The 20,243-nt window shown below is 38.4% G+C and overlaps 3 protein-coding genes across 6 annotated transcripts; 2 read left to right on the forward strand and 1 right to left on the reverse strand.

Annotated features, from left to right (window-relative positions):
- Nucleotides 1-251: 251 nt before the first annotated feature.
- On the forward strand, nucleotides 252-7,411 carry LOC145910928 (Golgi-associated plant pathogenesis-related protein 1-like). 4 transcript variants are annotated; one of them, XM_082998151.1, is made up of 4 exons: nucleotides 252-322; nucleotides 3,964-4,225; nucleotides 4,699-4,874; nucleotides 5,085-7,411. In XM_082998151.1, the coding sequence occupies exons 1-4, from the start codon at nucleotides 289-291 to the stop codon at nucleotides 5,240-5,242; spliced, it is 630 nt and encodes a 209-aa protein (XP_082854277.1). In that variant the 5' UTR covers nucleotides 252-288; the 3' UTR covers nucleotides 5,243-7,411. The 4 variants fall into 4 exon arrangements, with proteins under 4 accessions (XP_082854277.1, XP_082854278.1, XP_082854275.1 ...); XM_082998152.1 differs by having other exon boundaries at nucleotides 3,967-4,225; XM_082998149.1 differs by lacking the exon at nucleotides 252-322 and adding an exon at nucleotides 1,696-1,815.
- A 6,022-nt stretch (nucleotides 7,412-13,433) lies between these two features.
- Nucleotides 13,434-16,764, forward strand: LOC145912028 (uncharacterized). Its single transcript, XM_082999455.1, has 10 exons — nucleotides 13,434-13,514; nucleotides 13,740-13,857; nucleotides 13,950-14,092; nucleotides 14,306-14,394; nucleotides 14,661-14,750; nucleotides 15,030-15,259; nucleotides 15,644-15,802; nucleotides 15,870-15,976; nucleotides 16,078-16,203; nucleotides 16,265-16,764. Exons 1-10 carry the CDS (start codon nucleotides 13,434-13,436, stop codon nucleotides 16,427-16,429), a joined length of 1,308 nt encoding a protein of 435 aa, XP_082855581.1. The 3' UTR covers nucleotides 16,430-16,764.
- A 374-nt stretch (nucleotides 16,765-17,138) lies between these two features.
- Nucleotides 17,139-19,927, reverse strand: LOC145912344 (malonyl-[acyl-carrier protein] O-methyltransferase-like). Its single transcript, XM_082999781.1, has 4 exons — nucleotides 19,810-19,927; nucleotides 19,494-19,608; nucleotides 17,864-17,984; nucleotides 17,139-17,644 (listed from the first exon to the last, which is right to left on the reverse strand). Exons 1-4 carry the CDS (start codon nucleotides 19,859-19,861, stop codon nucleotides 17,438-17,440), a joined length of 495 nt encoding a protein of 164 aa, XP_082855907.1. The 5' UTR covers nucleotides 19,862-19,927; the 3' UTR covers nucleotides 17,139-17,437.
- Between the last annotated feature and the right edge of the window lie 316 nt (nucleotides 19,928-20,243).

Consider the following 20,243-nt stretch of genomic DNA (forward strand, 5'->3'; position numbering starts at 1 on the left):
TGTTGGGTATTAAACGGTAAGTGACGCGTAGCCCCGTCGCGGTATAAGAGGTGGAACGGTAGGGCTTGAGAGACTAAATACGGAAGATTTTGTGAAGGTTAAGTGTGAAAGAGAACATGTTTGTATTAAAAATGCAGAATGTATTTTAACGCACCGTTACGACACAGATTGTGGAGAATATGTATTACATTTCGAATTAATTAATACCGGTATAAAGTGCGTGCATTGTTTGTTCACAATGTTGTGTTCGCAGGTCATTAGGTATATTGTAAAAAAGCCTGCTGAAGAATGGGAAATATTTTTGCTCCGCCTCCGAAGAAAGGTAATGTTAAGCCATAAAGTAAAGTTATCATTAATCTGTCGTAACAATTATGACGTTTTTTTGATATGGATTGAGAGTTGCGCTGTTGTGACCCCCTGATAATAAGCCTGTAAAATGCATGTTGATTTTTTCTGTGCAACGCCACATGCCGCTCGTTGAAATGGAATTATTACCCCGCATACTGTACATGTTGTGTTTTGTATTCAATGATGGCTTTGTTCGTCCATGCAACCTGGTATACATATTGTTTTAAATATTACCAAACCAATCTAATACTGCAAAAAATGGCAACGATTTCCGCTCGAAATTATGGACGTTATTAATGCGTAATCCTTATGATAACAAGCGCTATTGCCGAAACAATATGGGGCGTAGCAAGCATCTTGCATCTATCATGTTACAAACAAAATTAGATGTAAATGTTTTGCGACTGATCAAGAACCTTGACAAAAATACAAACCACGTTGGTCCAGCAGCAGCTCAAATCAAATGACACTCGTGCCAAACACCAGAAATTCCGTCATGTTTTGCGCAAAATAATAATCCGAAACGTAAAAGGACGTTGTACAACAACTTCTGGCTTCAATTATTCACGCTACCTCGTTGGCTGCATGGCGCGTGCACAAAACAAACAATTGAAAAGCGTTGCATTTCGCCTCTATCTTCGCCATCGCATGCGTTAGAATGCGGTCGGTCGGCTTTGCGAGGTGTTGCGAAAATAGGATAAATGTCACCGGCCAAGCGACTGGACGCCGACATTGGTTAAACTGTACCTGGAATTTATGACAAACAAGTTCGTAACTTTTTCGATGGAACTCGAGAGAACTTCTTCTTCTTCTTCGTTTATACCTGACTGCGTTAGCATTATGCGTGGTACCTGAGAATAGAGTTGCCTTTGCTCGAGCTGGTGTATGTACAGGCTTCATACGTTTGGGTTGCGAGGTTTTTGAAAGGTTTATAGACGCAGAGCATATAAATCGTAAATGGGATCCGAACATCTCCTGTTGTTTACTCAAACATCGTCTCAGCGCTTAAAGATTTGTGATTGTATCTGTCTTTCAAAATTCGCACTGAAGTTTGATTAAATTAGATTTAGATGAATACATTTCTACCATACGTTACTTAAACCCGCTGAAATGCGTGGAGGAACTTTTTCAGTTAGGTAGCATTATCAGTAGTTCGTAGTGTAAGTACTTATAACACTGTATTAGTTGAGTGATATTCAGTATTCTATATTTCTTGTTGGTTATGTTTTAACAAATCACATTCTTTCATAAATGATACCAGTTACAGACAAGCCGTTTTAAACGCAATCTTCTTAGTCGGTTGCGCTTCATAGGAATGTAATGTGACATGTATTTGCAATGTTTTTCCAGTATTTAGGTAAATCTTCACACTGTTGCTGGTTGTGTTAAGTGTTAAGTTTACTTCAAGTTTAAGCATGGGCAACTTTTTCACAAAACTGCGCAAGTCCCCGGACGCCACAAGCAAACGTAAGTATACAGCCCTGTGTAGGGTCGGGTTTCGGCTGCAATCTGGTGAAAAAACTGACGATTCGCGTCGCTGCACTTTTATATACTCCGTCTGGCGTTGTTCGCTTCGAAATATTTCCCCTAAAAGTCAGTGGTTTTGGTTCTATGGGTTTTGTTGCGTGGGCGAAATCAACAGATTACAAATGAAACTGCTGTAACGCAGTTGACATAAAATGACGATTTATTACACATTGCAATGTACTAAACCCCGAAGTAAGCTAGTTCTCTAAAAAAAAATTCCAAAAAATTTTGGGATGTTGTTTATTCATGTAATCCATGGAAGTAAACAACATCACACAATAACGATAAGCCAACAGCAGTTGTATCCTCCTACTGTAAAGGTTACTAATAAACTGTTGTGTGGAATGTTGTGTCATATAAAATGAGTCGCACCACAGGAACATGTGTGATTTATACTGAACTTACAAATCGTGACACAGAAATATAGTTCAAACTCTTTTTGCATTTCGAACTTATGATCCATTTCAATACGCCAGATACTGTTGCTGGAGTAATTACCATTACCACGCCTACCGGTGATTATTAAGCCTCGGAGTACGTGTGTAGGTATAGTTATAACTTTACTTCAGATAGAGGTCGATTTGCTTGAAGTACCAGAAGCCCGTTTCGTTCTGCTTGGTCGTTACAGCCACACTATATAGCGTTGCGTGCCAACTCGTTAACACTTGCCCCGTGGCGGTTTACCATGTTCTGTTTGATAGTTGGCAAGCAGTAAAAGATTGTTGTCGCTATCTCTACTGACGTAAACAGACGCTTGACCAGAAGTGGCGTAACGCCTCGAGAGCGAAGGATATTGCGTAGCTGCCAGTGAAGTAAAGTTGTGTGCCTCTCAGTGTGATAAACTATTTAATTTTGGAACGTAGTTGGATGTTGAAACACGTGAAGACAAAACAAGGTGTTGTAAAGAAACTTACGCAGAAAGGATAATTCCACAGTTTCTGCAAACTAAACTTAGTTATTTTTGTTCTGGCCGCACTAGGATTCGAAACCAGGATGTCCGTCCTAGCCTGGATTTCCGATCAGGTTTTCTTTTTCGTTTATGCGTCGGGCGCTTGACCAATGCTGCCAATCACCCAACCAACGCCGTTAGTTTTTTTTACCATCCTAGCCAGGAATTTGGATCAGTTTTTTTTCTTGGTATACGGGTCGGGCGCTTGGTCAATGCTGCCAATTGTTAGTTTCCACTCTATCGATTTTCGTATAACCAAAACACGCCACCATACGCTGAAAAACTTTGTGAAATTACCAAATAGCCTCCAAACAGTAAACGCTCGTAGTATAAACGTGCATTGTATATCACAGCATTTAACCTCAGTTCAAAGCTCCTATATAAGAGCGATATCTGAGAAAGTAACACACGAAATAAGAGCGCACCAGAAAAACATTTTCAAGTACAAAGTGAAATAGGAAATATTTTCGCAATATTACAGCGAATGTTTTGCAAGTTAACAAAAGTGCGTTTCGGGAGCTAATCCAAAACTGTTGCAGAATGGGAAATTGCTGTGGAAAGAAAAAGACAAATAGTGACAAGACTAGTAAGTTTCATCAAGCATTGAGCGAACCATATCTTACAGATCGCCACATTATGCTTAAACACAATTGCCCAAACCGGGAAAGGGTTGGAAATGGCAAATATACGGCTGAAAATTATAAAGAAGTGCGACCCAGCGAAACACTGGCATATAATAACGGGAGACGGGCCTCATTACACATGTAACAACAACCCGAAGCTATTAATCGAAACAAAACCACCACGCGTGACTGCAAACCATGTCACGGCCTTAATGTTGTTTCTTCCTTGTAATGTGATGATTATCATGACACATGGCATATCTGACCGGGATGTATTGCATAAATTTTGCACTTGCTCATCCCGTCGCGGCTTAAACGATAGTGGTTAGCCTTAAATTTAATAAAAGTGAATCGCTTTTTTGGTTCGTACAGGACGTGTTTCGATCGACTGCCTAAAACGGAATGCAGGTGTATTCAACATTAACATATGCATATCCAAAGCTGGATGCTTGGTTGCTCACATTATAAAATCGTTTGCAATACGTTCCGCAAAAGTTGATCAAGCAACCATTTTAGCAGCAGATCCAGCTGCTCCGGCACCGGCTCCAGCACCGGCACCGGCCCCGACACCGGCACCAGCGCCAGGACCAGCGGCACCAGCACCAACTCCAGCTCCGGCACCGGCTCCTGCCCCAGCAGCACCAGCTCCTCAACCGACTGCTCCTAAAGTGGATGCGGCTTTTGCTCAGGCCTTGTTGGTTGCACAAAACGATTACAGAGCAAAACATGGAGTTCCACCGATGACTCTAAGCCAAACTCTTTGCGAGGATGCGCAGGGGTAAGTTGTTAGTTTTGATGTAATTTACAGTGGGTTTTCACACACCACACATTGTCATCAATTTACATATAATACTATTTTTGGTCATCAGCAATGTTATGTGAATCTGTGTCGGTTAAAGCTATATACTATACAGTGTTTACAAGGGATAGCAATAACAGTTAGAAGTGGCAATAGCAATAATAGGACAGCGCTATCACTGTCTTCATACATTTTGCTAGTCGCGAGGTAAGTCATAGCATGGTCGTTTGTGGGGAGATCATATGAGATTCGGAACGTAGCCATTCCAGTGAAAATCTCTCTCTTTTAAAGCTAACAACCACCCCCTCTAATATTCAGGGGTTTACTCTTATGGGCCCCGCTGCGCACCACAATTTGCACCCCCTCATGGTGGCTAATCAGCTGTTATACGACGGCAAATTGATTGCTCCTACAGGGCTATGAAAAGATAGTTAACAGCCACTGTTTTACAGATGGGCTGACACGATTGCTGCCAAGGACAAATTGGAGCATAGCACCGACCGGAAAGGTGCTGGTGAGAACTTGGCCTGGTCATCAGCCACGCTGACGGGACAGGAAACGGCGACGAAGTGGTATGACGAAATCCAGAACTACGACTTCCAAAACCCTGGTTTCCGTGGTAACACAGGTAAGTTCATGCTTCTGATGAGGCAAATCCTGATTTATAACCTTACAGTACTGCAGTTATTTCAATATGCTTGAAAGGTATACGTAACGTTGACTTGCATAGACCTACGTGTTTGATTTATTTATGTCGTGTCGAAGAGGATTTATACAATTTGATTATGAATATCACGTGTGAACTCAATTGTTCGATTACAATTTCTCTTTTGTGCAGGTCATTTTACTCAACTTGTCTGGAAATCGTCCACCGAGTTTGGAGCCGGAATCAAGGCGGCCAGTGGTGGTGGAACGTACATAGTGGGGCGATATTTGCCTGCTGGGAACGTCACAAATCCTGGTGAATTCGCGGCAAACGTATTTCCCCCAAAATAACTCGACAACCGCGCCATTGTAACGTCACTCAATGCAAGTTTTACTCGCATAGATTTAAATAGAACCAAAAACCGGCCCGTTGTTACTGAGCAAACGGAATATTTTTGACACAAAATGTTGATTCTTGTTCACGTGATAACTGATTATATTCTACAGAACGTATCTATATTGTATGTTTTTATTGTATGTTTACTAACCCTGCAGCATTTATAAGTAGTATATATCCAACTGACTAAAAGCTGTTTTCGTTTGTGAGTTTAACGTAAGGGTACAGTTTACAATAGCCCTGTTTACATGGACGTCTAAAGCGGGTTCGCGGCACGCTTCCTACCCGCTTCCCGCCATTATCAGAAAAAGCGTTACGCATCACAGCCCAAGCTAGTTCGGAAGCGGTTTCGGCGAACTAGCTTAATAGGGGTGGGTTCGGAAGCTAGTTCGCCCAACTAGCTTCTTTTCGCGAACCAGCTGTTCGAAAAATTTGGCGGCAAAATCAAGTTAGGTTAGGTTTGCTTGTTGATGTTTTTCGAAGATATTTTTTCTGAGGTTTTAATTTGTGTGCTTGGTATTAATATTTATTTCATAAAAAATGACAAAAATATTGCGAAAAAGTCCAGTAATTTGGACCAACGAAGCAATACACCAGTTGCTAATAAGTGTTGAAGAAAGAAAAGTCCTGACTCCCACACTTCTTCACACAAACACCCAAAGCATTCTTTACTCAATCTGTAATGGGTCAACCACTGGGAATCATTAAAACCGGGAACTATAACATTCCACCATTGTCCTGACCAAAAACAAACGAAAATATCATTTAACTTAACCAAGATACAAAACTATGAATGCAAAGCGAAGCACAGTATTCCAGTAAGCATAAAGCTTGGCCCATAAATACCACCAATATCTCACCTCTGTAATCGCCACGGCCGTTCAAGTCTTTTTGTGAGAAAGCAACGCATTGACATGTAACAACAGCAAAGCCTTTCTTCGTTTGCACCGTTTTTGGTAATTATGAAGTAAAAGTAGAGCCCTAACTTCCAATAAACTATCTGTTGCCGCCATATCCATTTTGCGAGAACCGAATTTCGCGCGCTCATGTAAATTGAGCCCCGAAGCTCGCTCGTTATGGTATGTTAGTTCTTAACGGCTCGATGCCGCAAGCTCGTTCGCAAACCATTTCATGTAAACAGGGCTAGTGAGGTCAGATTTCAAACCACAGTCATGTCCAAGTTAATTTGCTTTTTTGGGACTTTTGCTATGGTCGTGATTCGTGAATCGTAAAAAACTTTACATAATCTACATATTCATGATTTTACTTAATGGTCTGGTAATTTTGTAATCAATTCAAACCCAACATAGTAAGTAATCAATAAACTTTCTTGTTTTATCGCCTTCGCATTTGGACTGACACCAACTCGACCCAAAAATATGTGAGAACTGTGGCTAGATGTATTGAGAATCGTCTCAGTTCGGCCGCTGAGAAATTTTAAAGCAATTTAATCTGTAACACGGTAGAATAAAAGGCCTTAATACTTCCTTGTATTGCACCTGAAATAAAGGAGGCAGTAACGTTTCACCGCAAGATCGCAATTTCCAGCAACACGCCCTAAAACGTATGATTTTTGACGTGAGAACTATCGAAATACTTACATTCGTGACACGAAAGAATCAAAAGGTAAACACCAATTCAAGCATTACCAGCGATGTTAAAAATGCCACTGCGTACCATCGGCAGTTCAATGCTGTTTCCTTAATCAGAAAGCAAGCGAGGAATACAAGTTGAAAAACTGCCTCATTGCAATTTCCTGCAAATTGCCCGAAAACGTTTCACCTTTGAAGCTGTGTTCTTGCTCCTTGCAATAACTACATTTTCGTCGTGCCTTATAAGAATATTCGTTAGGAGCATACAACATTTCCAGCAAAGGGAAAGCAATATTTTATTCGCGAAAGTATGCGCCATGGAGTGGTCAAATTCAACAGAATATCTGCTTTTAACAAAAACTTTGCAGTACATTTAAGTAAAATTAATCGACTTTCATAGACTCAGACCGATAGCAATTTCCCCGTCATAGGTTAAGTCCACAATCTCTTATAGCGAAAACTATATGACATGGTAAGTGTGTGATTATGCATTTTCGTTCTTTGCTTCAAAACTTGTTCTTCGCTTTTCTTCCATACAATATTAAGTGAGATTTGAATAAAAGATTCGGTAAAAAAAATTCCAATACCCAATTTGTCAAACTAATGTGGTTCGAGTTAAGAACAGGAAACATATTCAGCCATCGGCGATTGGAAGGACGTTGTCGGGCCTAATTTGTCTTTCGGCAATAAAAACTAGACCATCAAAATGCATCAAAATTTAATTAATTATGCATTGCCTCATTACTTGACTTTCATATATATGCGCGCAAACTATATTCTAGTGTGTTCACAATCTGTGAACAGCAAATCACATGTATTGGAAACGTTAACAAGAAGCCTTTCTTCCCACAGGCAGCTTCAAGTGACGAAACAGACTTTGAACAGGCTGCTACACAAGCGGAAGAGATTACGTACATATTATGAGAACCGCGGCGACTGCCCTTTTTCGGGGTCAAGCAATACGCACTTACGTCATAAAGGCCGATACAGACACCCACCAACCGATGTTATTGTTCCGCAAAATGCTCTACACACGGGTATTTAAATGACGAACTGGGGTGTCATTCCTTAAAGCGTTCAGAACGGGGTAGTGAAAAGTCGTATCCTGCAAGACTATAAACAGCCTACTTTTATGATGGCAAAAGCTTTGATTTTTGCTGCTTTATGTTTGCTTTTTGTTACGGCCGCGTTTTCAAAGTGTCCGAAAAGGAATTCCGGTAAGATCAAAGTATATTTCATGGTATATTGGTAAAAATGTTGCGGTGAAAATTAATGCAAAATGTTCGCATTTGGTACAGTGCCAAACTGCTTAAACATCCAGTTTACATTACAACGTTCTTTTGTTTGTTTCGCAGATGTGCGGTGGGGACATTTGTTAAACTTGGAGGTAACTATGTGTTAAGGAGATGCTTAAATTCCCATTAAAAATACAATGGCGTAAATTTTTTTGAAAAAATGATGTCCCGTAAAAAGGATTGCAGTAAAATTAAAAAATGGTTTGAGACTTTTTTTAACTTTTGTTTAGTTCTCCATTCCGTTTCCTCCCTACGGAAAACCTTTTTACGACAAGTTCGAGTAAGTTCAGCTTACATACACAGTTCATTATTGTTGACACTATTGCACTGTAAGTTATTTAAGTTTGTTTCAGTTGTGTTTTAATTAATTGCACTTTCTTAGTTTTTTTGCCAGAGTGGATTTTATTATGCCGCTGAAATCAAATACATTTATACGAGGAAGGCACATTAATATCCCTGATCCTGTGCCCACACCTTGTTTGGCAGTTGCATTAACAATAACCATTAAAAAATAATGCAAATACTATGTGGCAGGTGCGAGACTGACAAGATAAAAAAGCGTATCAAGTGCTTTTGAACAGAGAAAACGATTGGAACAAATGTGTGCTGATTATGTCTGATCAATAAACAACCTTACCGATTGCCTGATTGGTGTTTTAGAACAATGCGATTTATTATTTTATGGAGGTTTAAGGCAAAAATGCACAGAGTAAACATTAAGAACCTCAATCTGTGGAGATAAAATTTGGGCCTGCAATTTAAAGAATTTTTGCATTGGCAGAGGATGTTTTTTCGTTTTTAAGTGTGAATGGGTATGGTTTTGCACTGTATACTGCGACGCGGAGAAACACTTCAAGACTAAACACACTAAGCAGCGCCTTCAACGTTTACGCACGCAATTGGACTTTAATATTTGCTTTGGTTAAAATCGACGTTGAGATAAAATTAAATGAAAGACAAGATGCATACTAATCATGAATACAAGATATCGGCGGGAATGTATCTATTAGGTAGATCGAAATGAAAGCAAAACATGTTTCTTCGTAAATCTTAGGTTTGCCATCAGAATGACTCTACACATGCGCGGTTTTACATGCTTGCTCGGGGTGTCACCAACATACTTTCCGCCCCCAATAATTTTCTTAAAATATTTATATGTATATCAAGAAGCTACTGCTGGTGAAGTTATTAAAATCGGTACAAATCCCAGGTTTTTCATCACTCTTGTCAGATACAGGGCTTTTGATAAAATAAAGGGGGCGGAATGTATTTTGGCACGCGGTTGAATGTGACGTAAACCACAACAGAACACGTCATTCTGATGGAAAATTTGGGATTTACAGCAGGTTATTCGTGTGTATTAACCGTCCAAAAAAATGGTTTCTTTATCAGACGTGTTGTGTTTTGAACACAGAACAGACACGTATGTATCAACAAAACCTTCTTGTCAAATTGTGGTCTATGATGCAGAACGCTTTTGGCGAAAAACAGTTTTGGATTCTGTCAGAATGTCAGTAGTATAAACAAAAACAAGCTTACTTTTCTCACTTTAACAAATATGAACTCTTTGTTATGTCCCTCAGACTAGTTTATCAAGCATATTACCAAACATATTAGGAAGATTTGCCTCAATTTTTTGTTTATCAAACGAGTAGACGTAGAAACTGTAACGTTATGCTATAATGTAATGTGTTTTTCAGACGCATGAAACTTTCCCATGAGGTAATTAAATGACTTGGCAGTTGGTACCAGAAAGTACGACTCCATGCTAACGGAACCAATTTAAAGCTGGTGTACCACAAGGGTATTCTGGGGAGGGGGTATAAGTAGAAAAATGGTGATCATTGTTTGCATTGAAACGGAAGTATTTCAATCGCAACGGCCATTTTTTCTCTCTTTACTTTTTTTATGGCATGAGAGAATGGGCGACACAAGACCATGAACCAATAAACAGCTAAGGAATCTGAAGCACGTCTTATTAGGACACAAACCCGCTGAAACACGAGCGCAAAATAACCGAACCTGTCACGCTTTGTTCTGTAGGAAGTCAATCAGCAGCGTTTTATCTGTAATGTACACGGGATGTTGGCTTCGTATCCTATACAGCAGAATTACAATAAAAAGCAGAAACTGAAACAAGATACGTCTCAAAATAGATTTCTTTTAATTAACAAGAAATTTTTAGAGGTATATACCATTGTATTGAAAGAGATCAACAAATAATTTGTTACTTTGCATCTGCCCAAATATAATTTCTCGCATCTTGATGTAACCGTATAACTTCATGATAAACCACACATAAACTGCACGAGATCGGGCGATTAAAGAAATGCAAACATCCAAGTTTCAAATTCCTTCGTTTTCACTCGTGCTTTACGCGTTGTATCTTTAACAGCAGAACGTATCGCGCCGAATATGGTCAAGCAATTCTTTGGTGGTAAACGAAACTTTGACTCGACGATCGAAATCCCGCCCATCACCACACCAGACCTTAAATTAAACGATAACTCAGCAATTCTTGGACACTGTCTTTCTTTTTTACTATTCTGACACCGAACAAGATGCGTTCGCTCTACAGCAAGCACGTGATCTGTGTGCAACCACGCGTATCCATCTAGATACATTGAAATGCAGCGATTACGATGAGCGCTTTGATGGTGGCAGGGAAAAACTCTTTCCTAAAAATCCTGCTGAATTTTCGAAGATCATGCTGAGAATTTAATCACAGTTTTGGAGACGCCGCAATTCTTTCAGCTGGTTATAGTTCCCTACATTTCATAAACCGATAAGTCCCTCATCGCGCACAAAGTTTTTCTGCGACATCCACTGAAAGTATGCCATATGTAATGTAGTCCTTTCTACAAAAACAAAATGACAGCCCGGGGTAGTTATGGCTGTCATGTCACGTAAAAGAAGTGACCGCGAAAAGGAAGCACTCAGATCAGCGCAAGGTTGGATCGTCAGAGAAGATTTGGGAAAGCTTGAAATCACGATGTACTGGCGTCAAAATAACCCGCACCTGTCACTCTTCGGCTTGTGGTCGAGTTCATTTACTGGCGCTTCTCCTATTATGTGCAACCAAAGTGGCCTCGTTGATTATAATAACAATAAGCTAAAACTAAATAAGAATACAAGTACATATCATATATATATATATATGTAAATATTTGTATATAGGCCTGCCAGAAAAAGAAGATGTTGTGGAAAACGGCGGGATCAAATTTCCCGCAGACTCTTCACCCGATCGAGGAAATTCCAACCTGTCAAAAACCCAGTCAGCAAATATGTGACTGGAATTTTGTTACGTTGTAACATTAAGCTTACAATATAACATGACGACAAATGCCTGTCAGTTTGCGTAGTGCAGATGCTGGCAGTGCTGATTTGTGATTGCAGCCAGAAAGCGGCGATTGTATGAACATTCGTTGGAAATTAAAAATACTCTTTTTGCTTGAAATGACCGAAATGGTGGTAAATTGACAATTCCTTAGGATAACCAAAGCATTCGTTGCTGTCAGGACAATCATTACCTTGCTAATGTTGTTTATGCAGTGCGTTATAGGATATACTGTGGCTAACCATATACACATATGTCTAACAAATGACCATTAACAACGATTTTTTCTCTTGTGGAAAATGAAAGTAAGTCACAAACGCACGCGATACTCATGGTATATCTATAAAAGAAAGAAAAGGGAAGACGGGTTTTTATAGTCCCGTTTGGGCAGAGTTTTGTATTTGGTGCGCCGCGACACTCCAGTGCGTGTTTTTTTAAGTTGTTGGGGCGTCACAAGGTGAATTCGTGGCTTTGGATGAATTTCTATATCAAACTATGCAATCTTCGAGATCTTGATCAGATTAATAACCTAATCATGTTTTGAAATACATAAGCGAATTCGCCTTCAAAAGAGTCAGCACCATAAATATCTAGTGAGTCGTAATAACATTTTGTTAGGGATGAGTGCGTTAACAGTTTGCAAACAGGACTAGAAACAAGTTTTTGCCGGATTTGTAGAGTTTAGGTAACAGCATGATTTGTCTAGCTGTACTTGTGTTGTCTCTACCAGTATGGTCGACAGCAAAGGTTGAAGATGGTAAGAATTACAAAAATGTACATCTATTTTTTGAAACATTGACAAATGTAACGACTTTCATACATTTTTGTTATTTATGACTTCATTACAGTTTGATGACTTGGAAACGATTATAACCGACTTTATATCATGATAATCACGCTACGTTTTCCCAATCAAACTCGTATGGGTAAAATTCCCATAGCATACTGACAAGAGGCCAACAAATTTGTTGTTATTCAAGCAAATTTTCCTGTATCTTTATGTAACCGTATATCTTTAAGATAAACGAATCAAGTGCACAAGAACGGACGATCAAGTGATATCGGCATTTGACGGTTGGCCACAGCTTGTTAATTGCATTGATGCATCAAATGATAGTCAATACGACTACAACTACGAAGACGAAACAGTAAGGTTATATGGCATATGGAACATGAATCGTTGTGTAAGAACGTGGAGAACAAACAAATGAGTTTTCAGCGCAACCCACAATAAAATTTAGGTTTTGTTTGTCCAACACAAACTTTGCCACAATACAGGCGAAAAATTACCCGCTGTTAATCCATAAACAACAAACAGAGCGGCAATTCAAAATTTCAAGTTTCAAAGCTTTGTGTTCATTCGTGCTGTATAGTTATTGTATATTTATGTGTGTGTCATTGTTTATTGATAACCCACTAAATCTTCAAAAACAGATCATGTCGTGCCAAATTTGGTCAAACAACTCTCTGTTGTTCAACGAAACTTTTGACTGGACAAGTGAAAGTCGGTCCTTCATCACTCCAGACCTTGAATTCAACAAAACGCAGAAATTTTTACTTCAAACACAGGTATTATCTCCAGCACACAATCAATTTATATTTTCGGTTTGCCACCATTTCATAATACCATTTTCATATGAACTTCATGAATCGCTTGTTGGATTAGAATGGAAGTGCCAAATGCGTAGAGAGAAGCGTGTCTTTTGATGTCCGACCACTGCCCTACACTTCTTGCAATGAATCTTTGGAATTAATTTCCCCTGGACCGATTTATGTGGTTGAACGTGAACCAACAGCTTTGAAATGCTTTGGTAAACACTTTTTTTCTTTCTTTACACCATGAAAAATTTGTTTATTTGTTTCGTAACTTAATATTTTTTAAATTCCAGTTGAAGCCACAGAGCGACCTGAATTGCAATCAATGAATTTACCCATCATTTGGCTTTATAATTGTCAATCAAATCTTCCTCTCGGGGTTGAGGTTCGCAAACAACAAGCAGAGGTGAAATTCAAATTGAGTAAATCTAGCATCGCTTTAGGACCAAGATTCATTAGATACATTATTTTAATTAAAATCTTTAACTTTTTAATCTTTAATTGTATTGCAATCAAAACATATACACCGGTGTTTACAAAGTGAGGAATGTGGAAGTGGGGGGTAGCAACGAAAACGAATTGTGTAAATTGTGATAGCGTAGTCAGCGTATCTTGTGCGTTTGATTGCCAGAGCGCAGAGGAACTGTCAATCGATTCAGTGAGATTTGAGCATCCCGGAATTTACACTTGCGCTGTGGTGTACAAAGGAAGGACACAGTACGTCAGACACGTTCCCATCTGTGTAAAAGGTAATCTGTTGGCATATCTTCGTTGAGGCATAAAAACCTGGTTTCGGAATAATAAAATACGTCGTGATCATAACCAATTTTTATTTTTCTAGAGAAAAACTCTCTTTCACCTCCAAGTCTAAAATGTCAGAAATCCACTTACCTAGTGGAAAAACTTGGCCAAAATATCAGCATAGAGTGCGTGGTTGACATGGGGTTGGGTCGAGAAGACGATGTTCTCTTCACTTGGGAAAAGGTTATTTGTTTTAAAGCAAAATTTTCAAATTTACATCAACATCTGAAGCATATATGCCTGGAAAAAGAGCAAACTTCTATGCGCAAAGCTTACACAACCGCTAACGCCAATTGTCTCCTGTGCGGTTTGTAGTTATGTGTTTTATAGTGATTGTGCATGTGGTTTTGTGCAACTAATAATTATAGGAACAACATTTGCCGCTGCTTTATTCAGGTTCGTCCTGCTGGCGCATTTAAATGTTATAATCAACTCGGCAAAAACACGGTACCTAGAAATCCAAAGAACTCCTTACATCGTTGTCTGTAAGTCGCTTTTTCTCGGTTACACAAACACAAACTCCCTATCTTAATTTCAAGCAATATTTACGTGTCACAAGTAATCAAATAAAAATCAAGCTCGCCAAGGTTAGAAACAAATGTATTTCGGGTAAATTTTTGATTTATTTTCTGTGCGCAAAACACATTACCTTTTACCTTTTGCAAATAACACTGTAGCTATACATGATAAAATAGTAGTGTTATTTTTTCCACAAAACCTTATTCGTTATACATGGTTTTACATTATGTAGGAGTACTCCAGGACCCCAAAAGAGCCAATGCCACCCAACCAATCAGAAAGGAAGTACTCCCCTAATCGTCAAATCGCTACTTTATTTAATGTGAGTCAAAGGAACTTCTAAATATAGAATTTGCAAATAATTTCTCCATGCAAACTTACGCTAAAGAATGGGGAAATAGATTCCATCAAAGAAAAATGAACTAAAAAACTGTGCTGTCTCGTTAGAGTGCATACAGTGTGCTGTGGTGGTCAGATATAATCTAACATTCAACAATCTAACAGTTACCGAGCGTTATTTGTACATACTACAAAACTTAAACTTCCGTCTCGTGCATTTAAAGTCACACGTAAAACCTCTTGAAAATATTTTTGGATACAGAAACATACAAAAGGAAGATCTTGGAGAATACAGAATGAAGTTTAAATCGCTTTATACAGTAACAGTTAGGGTAAAATTGGATGATGCACCAAAAGTGGAACGAAGTCTTCTGCTTATTGAATTAGGGGTCGGAATTGCATTGTTTTTGGTCATAATTATTGCTGTCCTGTTTGTATTTCGATTTTACCTGAAGGTATATTGGAAGATGTGGTGCGGACCTTATGAGTCAGGTGAGAGGTAGTGTTTGTTGTTATTAAATTATCTGTTTTGCGTAAACAAAATATACAAATCCATAAGTTTCTCAAATTCTTTCCTGTGTAGCCACAGTAAGATAAAAAACACTAATTCTCAACTTACGGCAAACTAAAGCAGTTGCGAACTCACATAACTAACCTTAGCACCATACCAAACGTTTAACTAAGAACTTAGCAGTGTAATGCGTGGTAAAAATGAAATGTTTCCCGTAAGACAAAAAAGTGCTTCGAGGGGATTTATATTTGAAATTCCGGAATACGTAATTAAACTGCATCGAAACCCTTTACTATATAACTAGTGGTATAAAGTTTGGTTTAATAAATACAACGTGATGCTGAAGTGCAGGAGTTTTGTTGCAGATGATAAGACATACACTGTCTTCCTTTCTTACTATTTCAACACCGAACAAGACACATTCGCGCAACAGCAAGCACGTGATCTGTGTGCAACCACGCGTATCCATCTAGAGACACTGAAATGCAGCGTGTACGATGAACATTTTGATGGTGGCAACTTGAGTGAGTTCCAAGCAAAACCTCTTTCCTATCTTTGACATGATAATGAAAACCTTCTGAATTATTGCAGACCGTGCTGAGAATTTAATAACAGTTATGGACACTTGCCACCGTGTTGTGATTTTGCTTACTGCAGATTACGTAAAAGACCACTGGAAGGTGTTTGAACTACAGCAGGTATACGTTTTTTGGCAACAATTGCATCTTCTTTAATAAGTAACAACCGTTTTTCCAAAACATGCAAATATCTGGCATAATACTTGCAAGAAATGTTTTAGGGATTCAAGGCAATGATTGAATCTGGTTCAAAGATCATTTTTATTGTGGTTCCTGGCATGAGACGCTACATCGATCAACAAGCATCAATCGACGACACTTTTCGAATGATTCAAAGAGCTGTCGAGGTACAAGCACTTGGAATTTCGAGGAAATATTATCTTAAAATGATGTATTTTCAAATTAAAGATAAACAGGAACATATCTTGGTCGCCAAAAATGAATGAAAGATTTCGTTCCTTTCACTTTCATCTGCTCTACTCTCTGCCGAAACTGCGACCTCATGTGCCAGAGGAAAAGAAAGTGTCGTTATTGTTGGATGACAGTGAAAATTACGAGGAGAAAAAGGATTAATTTACCCTGGCTTGCCGGGTGGAATATTATCTTGAACAAAACGACCACAGGAAACAATCATTAATTTGTAAATAAATCTTTATGGCAAACCACAATATCTGAATATTTTTAGGGTCAAAGAAAAGAAACCAATTGGACTGCTTTATTGAGTTTAATCGCATGAAACTCGTACATGTTCTATTTCATCTCTTCTACATACAAGGACAACACATAATTTTGGCCAATGATATGTTAATGTAAAGATACAATTTATAGTGTATATACTGCATCGAATATGTGTCTTCTATCTTATTTTTTGACTCGTTTCATCGTTATTCAAAGAATTGTATATATATCATTAAATCCGTGTTTGTATAAAAGTAAAAGAATTAATAAATGACATTCAAAGCTGGATTTATTTGTGCCATTCCGTTCCGAGACCATGTATAATTCCTTCAAACCAGGGTTTCTCAAACCGTGTGCCGTGAAGCAGGTTTAGGTGTACCGCGATTTTTTTTTTATATAAAACGTTACAGGCTACCAGTGCAATCAAAATGTTACAGGCTACAAATCGTTTTTCCTCCATGACACTAATTAAGAACAAACAACGTTCGGATTCAAAAACAGCCCCGAATTTGTTCACCTAACCAGGGCCGCCTGTTGTTTGCTTTTAAATTTTGAAATGGCTTAAAAGTCTGGTATGACGCAAACGAACTATAGAGGATCCAGTTGTGTCGCGAGCCTATAAGGTTTGAGAACACCTACTTTATACAGAACGCACGTTTGTTAAACAGTTCACAAAAAGCACGAAATACTCTTTATTCATTTTTTTTTAACTTGTCTGCATTGTACGTTTTGCACGTGTTCGTTGAGGCTTTGTTATGTTCATATTAGCCATCGCCATATAATACACCACAACAACAAATATTAATAGAAGAAAACATCATTTCAGATATAGAGTAATAATAGGAATGCATATATACGTGGTAGATTATGATGTTATATGGTGCAAGCCGCACTTAACAAAATTTACAAACGTTTGTAAACATAAAACATGGAAGACCACTCAGTAAACTGCTTATAGGTTTGTACTTCTTTACATTCCACTTGTACGAGCTTGCCTTGGCTTTCTAATGCGTCAACCTCAGATTTAAGTCTATCGGCGTACTCGTTTTTGTCGCCATTCCTTAAACTGAAAATCAGAATCCCACCAGGTTTTAGTGCTTTTATGATGCCCTGAAATGCATGGAGAAGTAATATTATTTCGTAAATCGAACAAACAAATGCAGTTTTTTTTCACTACGTTATACGCGTGCCGGTAAAAGTATGTTGAGGAATGTTTCTTGAGCATAGATTGCGTCAAACATTTTTGCGTCCTTATTGATCAAAATATTGCCACAATGTTGCTACGTTGATAGCAAAGCAATAAAGACTGCAAGAGAAACGTTGGGTTACCTTCAAGCAAGTTGTTGGAAAGTTGTTAGCGAAAAAACAAGAAATGCCCAAAACCGCGTGGTAAGAATTGTCACGAAATGGAAGGTTGCCTTCGTCATCCACTATGTGGCGCACGATGTTTCTAAACAAATTAAATGGTGTAATTGGTTTCCCGAAAAAAAAAAATAAAAAAAAATATAGTTTCCCGAAACAGACAGTGGATAATATAAGGAAATATTTTTTCTTTTTTTTTTGTTTTGTCAGCAGCTTCTTTTGAACTCTGCAGGAAGGCTTAGTTCCGCCTGCATCCTTTCCCTCTAGTGTTCCAGTATTGAATTTCAGGAAACATGGGGCGTGGTCACAACTAGGCCTAGGAAAACATGCGTGTTGCCACAGTACAGTCCGTGGCTTGACTGGAGTGAGAGACTGCAAGGTGCATTTTGCACACAGGGCGTTTTGTCAAATACATGCTGTTCACGAGGTGGTTGGCGGATTTGAAGATATTCACGCAACTACAGGCGAAGGATACGCAAAAAATTGCTCGAAGCCTTATCTTCTTATGGATGGATTGTTGATCATAAAATATTTGATCATCATTTTTTTTTGATAAATTTAGAATGCATTGACAACATTTTCACCGAGCATAATTCAGGCCTAATATCATATTACTCTGTGTTGTTATTGTTATATGTCAAATAACGTTGAAGACTGCGAATTATTTTAAAAATTAAGCCTAAAAAACTGAAGTTTAACTGTGTCTCTCGCAAGGGAAATTCCCTAAAATTACTAACTTAATTTTGCATAATGACATCACAAAACTTCAAAGGATCTTCTAAACATGAAACATATCACCATAAATAGTGGTAGAAGACCCTATAATACAATGGGTATGTTTGTATGAAATAAGACTATGGCACTATAGTAAATATTCCAGAAAAGTGTTATGCTGGAAGGTAAAAATTAGGAAAATAGTTTTGATGTCATGAAATGACATGGTGCATCATGACAATTTGCAAAGAAATGTACATAATCTGTCCTAATAATTGTTATACTGTATGAATAAGGGGAAATCATGCAGGATACCCAGAAAAACATTATAATTCAACTTGATGTGATTGTGTGAAATCTGTTGTTAATGTAGGCCTACACATAAGAAAAACCCTTGAACTAAAATAAACCTTGGAAGCTAGAATCTTGGCAGTTTGCAGCAAGCATGCTTGTTTCCCGAAAAAAAATAAAATAAAATAGTTTCCCGAAACAGACAATGGATAATATAAAGAAATTTTCCATCAGAAAAGATTATTGCGCCGAAGGCTATAGGACGAATATCCACCTATCTTTAATGTACAAAACAAGGATTCGTAATTGGCTAATAGTGGTCTTATTGGCTGACACAGCGGGTCACCAAAAGGAAATAGTTGCTCTTATAGCTATTTCATTCAGACCTTTAAGCTGTCAACCCCAAAGTTATAATGATTGCATAACATAGGCTAGCATCAAACAGAAATTTGCGACGGACAGCAATTGTAGCACCAAAAAACATAGATTTGTAAGTTTAGTGTCTTAAAAAATTGCAATTTTCTGACAGCGATTTTCCAGACACAAAAGCCTTCTGCTGCATTTTGCGGCACTTTATGCCCTGAGTACAAACCGGAATTCAAGTTTCTTTTTGAACGCGGCATACAGCATTTCAATGTTGGCATCCAACACATCAATCTTCCCAATGAAGTTCTTCTCTCTTAGGCATAAACTTACATTTCCAGTGCCTGTGTGAAACCAAAACGTTAATGTCACCATGAAACCACAACACAAACATGAAAATTGTGGTATTTTAAATTTTTAAACAGAATTTTAAATGTAGATCTGCCTACGTTTTCCCATTTTCAAAAACAGACGCTCAGAAGAAGGTATTTTAAAACAATAACAGACAACAAAAAATGCACCAAATCCAACAAAACTTTAATCACCTGCTCCAAGGTCTAACACCGCTGTGGCCTCGGAATTTTGCGTGTATTTCATGCATAAATCCGCTGCAGCTTGGGGAAAGGCGGTTCCGAGAACTTTTTGCTGTATGTCGTACGTCTTGCTTCGTTCGTTGTATTGAAGTTGCGATTCGGTGAAGTTGTTGCTGTAAATGCTTCCTTTCACCGCTTTAAGTGCTTCTACGACCGTCATTTCATCATTCAGTGCCATATTTATGAAACAAAGAAACTTTAGTACAGTACAGACCTGCAGAAAACAAAGTTTATTTCGTTTAATTGTAAATTAGTTTGTGGGCACCGACTTGGAGCTTCTATTTTTCAGTTAGGCCTACCATGAAAATCGTTTTTCGGCTAACCATGCAGTCAGTCAACCCAGATTTTATTTATACATGAAGTTTAATGCTGTAGAAGTTATGGAT

Source organism: Ascidia mentula, chromosome 8 (genome assembly GCF_947561715.1).
Source record: "Ascidia mentula chromosome 8, kaAscMent1.1, whole genome shotgun sequence".
Lineage (NCBI taxonomy): Eukaryota > Metazoa > Chordata > Ascidiacea > Phlebobranchia > Ascidiidae > Ascidia > Ascidia mentula.

What these genes read in the sequence shown, in the direction of transcription:
- LOC145912028 (XM_082999455.1), top strand. Translation starts at nt 13,434, where the DNA reads ATGAATTTACCCATCATTTGGCTTTATAATTGTCAATCAAATCTTCCT. An exon ending in AACTCCTTACATCGTTGTCT is followed by an intron (nt 14,395 to 14,660) that starts GTAAGTCGCTTT and finishes TACATTATGTAG; the next exon opens with GAGTACTCCAGGACCCCAAA. An exon ending in TGATTCAAAGAGCTGTCGAG is followed by an intron (nt 16,204 to 16,264) that starts GTACAAGCACTT and finishes TTCAAATTAAAG; the next exon opens with ATAAACAGGAACATATCTTG.
- LOC145910928 (XM_082998149.1), top strand. Translation starts at nt 1,764, where the DNA reads ATGGGCAACTTTTTCACAAAACTGCGCAAGTCCCCGGACGCCACAAGC. An exon ending in CCCGGACGCCACAAGCAAAC is followed by an intron (nt 1,816 to 3,963) that starts GTAAGTATACAG and finishes CAACCATTTTAG; the next exon opens with CAGCAGATCCAGCTGCTCCG. An exon ending in CTTTGCGAGGATGCGCAGGG is followed by an intron (nt 4,226 to 4,698) that starts GTAAGTTGTTAG and finishes ACTGTTTTACAG; the next exon opens with ATGGGCTGACACGATTGCTG.
- LOC145912344 (XM_082999781.1), bottom strand. Translation starts at nt 19,861, where the DNA reads ATGAAATACACGCAAAATTCCGAGGCCACAGCGGTGTTAGACCTTGGA. An exon ending in GGTGTTAGACCTTGGAGCAG is followed by an intron (nt 19,609 to 19,809) that starts GTGATTAAAGTT and finishes GGTTTCACACAG; the next exon opens with GCACTGGAAATGTAAGTTTA. An exon ending in AAAAAGAAACTTGAATTCCG is followed by an intron (nt 17,985 to 19,493) that starts GTTTGTACTCAG and finishes TAATTTGTTTAG; the next exon opens with AAACATCGTGCGCCACATAG.